We start from the raw sequence: 6,000 nt of genomic DNA, 5'->3' as shown, positions 1-6,000 counted from the left end.
CCTTGAGCAAGGCATCGAACCCCCAACTGCTCCCCGGGCGCCGCAGCATAAATGGCTGCCCACTGCTCCGGGTGTGTGCTCACAGTGTGTGTGTGTGTTCACTGCTCTGTGTGTGTGCATTTCGGATGGGTTAAATGCAGAGCACAAATTCTGAGTATGGGTCACCATACTTGGCTGAATGTCACTTCACTTCACTTCAATTCAATTCAAGTTTATTTGTATAGCGCTTTTTACAATACAAATCGTTACAAAGCAACTTTACAGAAAATTATGTTCCTACAATATTTAGTAGTAGCTTATGGTGGTGACTGTCAGTTTGTGCACGTTTGACAGGATTTTTAGAAAAAATTAATACGTAGTAATACGTTAAGACGTAGTCAGCTAGACGATGAACATTATTAATATTATTGCTTAATTATTATTATATGATGCAGTCACACATGTAGCAATAATTGTTAGTTCTGTTGATTCAGGGTTAGCATCATCTGAGGTCCTCTGAGGGTCAGCATCATCTCTTCTCAGGTGTTCTGGATCCAGACTGAAGCTTGTGTAAATCCTAGTTACCCCGTATATAGAAACAAAATAGAGACATCATTAGCATAGCTGTTGATCCAACAAAGTAAAATTAGTTTTTGATTCACATTTGATCAGATGCAACTACACTCACAATTTAAGAGATACATTATTCGAATGCTTGGCGAAAGAGATGCGTTTTTAATCTAGATTTAAACAGAGAGAGTGTGTCTGAACCCCGAACATTATCAGGAAGGCTATTCCAGAGTTTGTGAGCTAAATGTGAGAAAGCTCTACCTCCTTTAGTGGACTTTGCTATCCTAGGAACTACCAAAAGTCCAGCGTTTTGTGACCTTAGGGTGCGTGATGGGTTGTAGCGTGGTAGAAGGCTAGTTAGGTACGCAGGAGCTAAACCATTTAGGGCCTTATACTGTAGGTAAGTAATGATAATTTGTAACTGATACGGAACTTAATAGGTAGCCAATGAGCTTTATAAAAATCTACATGTTTCAGAAAGGCGGGGCAAAGAGGAGCAACAATGATGTACATTATGTGGAAAATAATCAGTTTAAGGAACCTTAAACCACATAAATGCATTTCGTTAAACAAAATACACAAACAAATTTTATTTTTAACAACGTCATATGACCCCTTTAAGGATCTACTTTAGTTTAACATTATGTAAAATCAATTTGTCTGGAAATATAAAAGTAATCAATTATTATTTTCATTAAAAGCATGTTTTTCAGAAAAAATAAATGATATAAAAATAATCACAGATGTACAGATTTGACTTTGGACTGTACCACACAGTCGTTAATCATTTTAGGTAGCTAGTGTTTTTCTGTCTAAACTGCTGTAGTGCCATTTATCAACTTTTTAGAAGATAAAACAAATTTGATGCAAAACCACTGGTTATCTCTGTACTTCAAACAGAGATGTAATCCCGCACTACCCAAATAATCTTACTTCATTCACCAGTACAAGCACAAACTGAATAATCCGCTCCACATTTGCCATTTCACTTTAAATTTGGCCAGTGACAGTAGAGGGTGTGATTGCTTGTGAGGGGAACAGCCAGTTGTTTAAAATCCCTCTCAGTACGGTTTCAAATTCCCCTCAGTGCTGGGTAAAACGGTGTGTGTGTGTGTGTATGTTCCACAGACAGAGCGCTGGAGATAAGAAAAGGGTTGTGCTTCTGTTGGGGCGGGGCCGAGTAACTGTCACTCACGCGAGTTACCCAACAAAATGGGCGTTCCTTCTCTGCGTTCGATCCAATGAGAGACACCGCTGCTGTAGTCACCATGGTGACGGGGTTGTGTCCGGGGAGGCTGTGATGGGTTGACAGGTGCGTGACAATCGGAGCTCTCTGCAAGCATGTACGCCAAAGGCAAGAGTAACAACGTACCGTCCGACAGCCAAGCGAGGGAAAAGTAAGTTTTATTTATGAGGGGGGAAATCTCTATAATGGAAACAGCGCACGGCCAGACTTTTAACAAGCGGAGGAAACGCTCTGTTCTTCGGATGCTGTGTTGTTGTCTCTGACAGCGCTTCTAGTTCATGCAAGAAAGTTGTGTCAGTTGTCAGTTAACTTACGCGCTGGTAAAATTTCTTGCGTCTAATTAACGCAAACATAAATTAAGATATAAGAAGGCAACTTTATATGTGGACTGTCGATAAAAAAGTACATTTCTGCATCAGTAATTATTTATATATGCATGCAAAGTTGCTGTGTAGCTAATTTCTAGGATTTCTACACCTCAATTTTGTATTGGAATAAGGTGAGTACACAAGTTTGTTTGGCTTTAAAAGAAAAGTGTATGGGAAATACGGTACGTACCCGTTTACGAGTTTAAAAAACAATATCGGCTAGCCAGGTGAGCTGCATTTCCGGAGGGGAATTGTTATTGTTCTTGTTAGCCATCCGTTGTTAATAGAACGACCGCCGTTGCTGTGTTCCATGCGCTCGCGGGAGAGAGTATGTTTGGCGTGAAAAGTTCCATCGCGCGAAAGAGTATGATTGACGTTTCAGCATGAAAGTTCCGAGTATTACTGACCTGCGGGAGATGGAAGTTTTCGTGCGGGGAACGTCAATCATACTCTCTCGCGCGCTGTATGTGCTGTAGTATACTGTACTGTACTATTCTTGCGCTCGCGTGAAGCGCGTCGCGCGCTGAATCTTCTTGTTTAGCTGAGCGCGAATCTCGGATATGAATGGTTGTTAGGAGCCTCCAAAATGACCTCTGTCATGATGATATTTAGGGGCTTTTGTATTTTGTTGTATTAGTGTATTTAGCTTGTCATTGTGGGGATTTTGGAGCATCATCGCTGATGAGATGAGGTTATGGACATGGGCTTATTTAACAAGTGTCAATCCATCAGAAAGTGTCACCTCAACCATAATTTCCTGTTGTCAAAAACTGCTTTATTATCCCCATATCTGCCTTTGATGTCAGCTTGAACGCGCACAGTTTTTTCTTCCTGCTATGAGGCCTTGTCTTGAAATAATTAGCAATTATTGCACTTTCATTCAGGCCAATGTCTTATGGGACATGTGTGGACTTGTTTCAATGAAAACTCTCCAGCATTAGATTTGAGCTTGAGAAAGCAGTTCTGCTGGTTATCAGATTTTCTTACAGCTTCTTGTGCCTTTGAAATGAATTTTTCTGCTGTTTGTGGTTCTTAACTTGTGCTTGGAAAGCTTCAGGATTTCCAAAAAATAATCACCAGTGTGCAACTTTTTGTTAATTTCCAATGTTTTCAAATTTTGGGGTTTTGTCATTTTTATTTAAAGTGACAGTGTAAAATAGAGAGACAATTAAATTAAGAGAAGGAAGGAATGGGCAAGTGACACATCGACTCAAACCCACGTCTCCCATTTGAGCATGACAGAAAACATGCACTAACAGCCGCATCATGGCTCCTATATTGACATTTGTTTTGTCTCGGATTTTGATCTAAAATCCTAGCAGGGCTCCCACTGCCATAGAAATCCTAGAATCAGCATGAATTCCATGCTTAGAAAGCTTGTGAATTGTAACAAAATATTGAGAAATCTTGGAATCTTTTGTTAGAAATATATATTTATTTAGCTATGCTCAGATTTAAAAAAAAATGTTTGTCCAGTGATAATAAATAAAAAAACATCTTAAAATCACATTAGTTATTGGTAAAAAGATTTGGGAACTCTAGCTATTTGATCAGTGTGAATGAACACAATAGCACGTCTGTGTTCTTTTTTTTATGAATGGCCCGTCATTTAATGCATTGGTTAAAAGTGCGGGAAAGGAAAGATGAAATCCCTATGGAAGTTTGACTCATACTGTATGTGATTTTTAATTGCATATTCAGTGTGAATGAAAAGCTTTCCCTGGATCCCAAGGATTAAACTGATATTTAGTAGACAGTTACATGTTTTCCGAGATCTCACAAGCTGGTTAAATCATCTGATAGAACGTCTTTTTGGAAAGCAAATCTCAGCATCAAAAGGATACAAGTGTGATGTTAAGTGACAAAAGAAGCTTTTGACATAATGTTTTATTTGATAGGACGAGCAGAATCAGTCAGTTCTATTTTAACTCTAAAACTGTTTGAATTTGACAACCGCTAGACTGTATGGTTTTGTAGCCACTGCAGGTTTAAAGAGGTGACTGCTTTGAGAAGATAACAGTACCTTTTATCTATTTTCTTGAAAGAAAAGTGTCAAAGAGGATGGTTTGTGTTATATGATAAAGGGAAAAAAGCTTGAAAAGCATGCAAAGCACATAATTAATCTGTTCCATTGTAGATGGAAGCTTTTTTTTTTACTTAAAAAATCAGCAAAACTGATGACCTGTTGATGAAGTTGTTTGCATATTTTAGAACTGATAACCTCAATATGGCCACATATTGGCGTATTAATTGAACTAGCGACTATTTTTGGTCTATGACTGCTATTGAGGTTTGTTACGGTGTTCTATTGATTTGTCCTAGTCTGTCAGATTTTCTTACCTCCAACTAAAACAGTGGGTAGTACAATTCGACAACGAAAAGTGCTACTGTAAAGTTATGGTTTATTAACGTCTACACCTACCACAACCCTAAACCTACTAGAGCTGAAACAACGAATCGATTTAATCGATTAAAATCGATTATTAAAATAGTTGTCAACAAATTTAGTCATCGATTCGTTGCTAAATAACTTTTATTTGCCGTAAGCGGCTCATTTCGTGCATATTTCAAATCTGCGGTGACCAAAGTGTGGCAGTAATGAGCCACCGGAGGTTTTACTCAGCCAGTACAACAGGAGAAGTAGCGAATAGCCAATAGCTGGCCTTGTTTTATGTCACGTGCTTCCCGAACAGCGTCTCTGCAGCCATAGACATCATATGATGTCTATGTCTGCAGCATTCAGCGTGATGTGGGAGTACTTTACATTGAGCCTTTAAAAAAGAAGAGTAACCTGTAAACTCTGCACTACTGCACTGTTTAAGGGGACGTTCACATATCGCGTCTTTTGCGCGCTCAATTTCGTTATTTCCAACACCGCACCGCATCGAGTTAAAAACATTTAAACTTTTCAGAATGCCGCAACCGCACAGCGGGTCATGTGACAAGAACTAACCAATCAGCTTCATCCTTTCCCGTAACAACGTTAAAAGCTCAGTCAAGATGAAGGGAACCGCTGATCATAGTTGTATATGGATTTCCATTTTGAAATAAATTTAGTAGCAGAGCTACTGCAAGCGATTTTTTGAGCTGCAAATCCATTTATCCTTTGCTGAAATATCTGCGTCTTCAAGGAGAGAGCACGTCATGGTTGCTTAGCAAAGGCAGACGCCTCGGGCGCTTCTGCGCGAGCGCTTTGGAAAGAAGGAGAAAGCGGTGCGCCTAGCGTTTTCCACGCGTTTTTAGGCGCGATTTGTGAACGGCCCCTAAGACTTTCATTTGTGCAGATTCTCCAGTACAATGTTGTTTGAAAATGTTTAGTCGTAAAAGCTGATAACATTGCTTTTTAACAGTTAACATTTCAAGCTTTACAAACATGTTCTGTGATCACTTTGTCGTTTACCAGTTCAAAATTCAGTCGTGCAGCCTAATTATGACTGAATGAGAGAGGTAAATGTAGATATTTGAAATGCACTTTTTTTTCTAAGTATTATTCACTGCTCTTTTTCACACAGCAGGTTTTTTGTGTGTGTCCTATTTTTTTTTTCTGGACAACCTTCTGATGGATTTTACTTTAAATTGTGAGTTCCATTCAGGTTTCATGCCATTGGCACTTTTTTTGAAGGATTGTTTACAATTTCACAGCAAAAGCTATAAAGCTTTTTCCCAGTAAATAATAAAATACAATGCACTGCAATTTTATTCTGTTTTATCCTTATTCTTCGTGAAAATATGTTCTGAAAGATTCCTTAATAAGCTTTGTTCAGGATGTTAAACTACTTTAGGAGCTCTAAGGACTGCCATGGTGAAAACATTATTTGAAATCTCCTTGTGAAATTT

The 6,000-nt window shown here is 38.8% G+C and overlaps 1 protein-coding gene across 1 annotated transcript in view; it reads left to right on the top strand.

The window, feature by feature from the left end:
* Window positions 1–1,787: 1,787 nt before the first annotated feature.
* The window catches only part of LOC132127094 (single-stranded DNA-binding protein 2), a 68,478-nt gene continuing 64,265 nt past the window's right edge, over window positions 1,788–6,000 (top strand). The window contains exon 1 of the mRNA XM_059538723.1: window positions 1,788–1,946. Coding sequence (XP_059394706.1) covers window positions 1,891–1,946 — 56 coding nt within the window. The 5' untranslated portion in view covers window positions 1,788–1,890. The remainder of the gene's footprint in view (window positions 1,947–6,000) is intronic.

This window comes from Carassius carassius, chromosome 45 (assembly GCF_963082965.1).
Source record: "Carassius carassius chromosome 45, fCarCar2.1, whole genome shotgun sequence".
Classification (NCBI taxonomy): Eukaryota; Metazoa; Chordata; class Actinopteri; order Cypriniformes; family Cyprinidae; genus Carassius; species Carassius carassius.
Note: the sequence above shows the minus strand (reverse complement) of the source record. Positions and strands in the feature narration are given on the sequence as shown.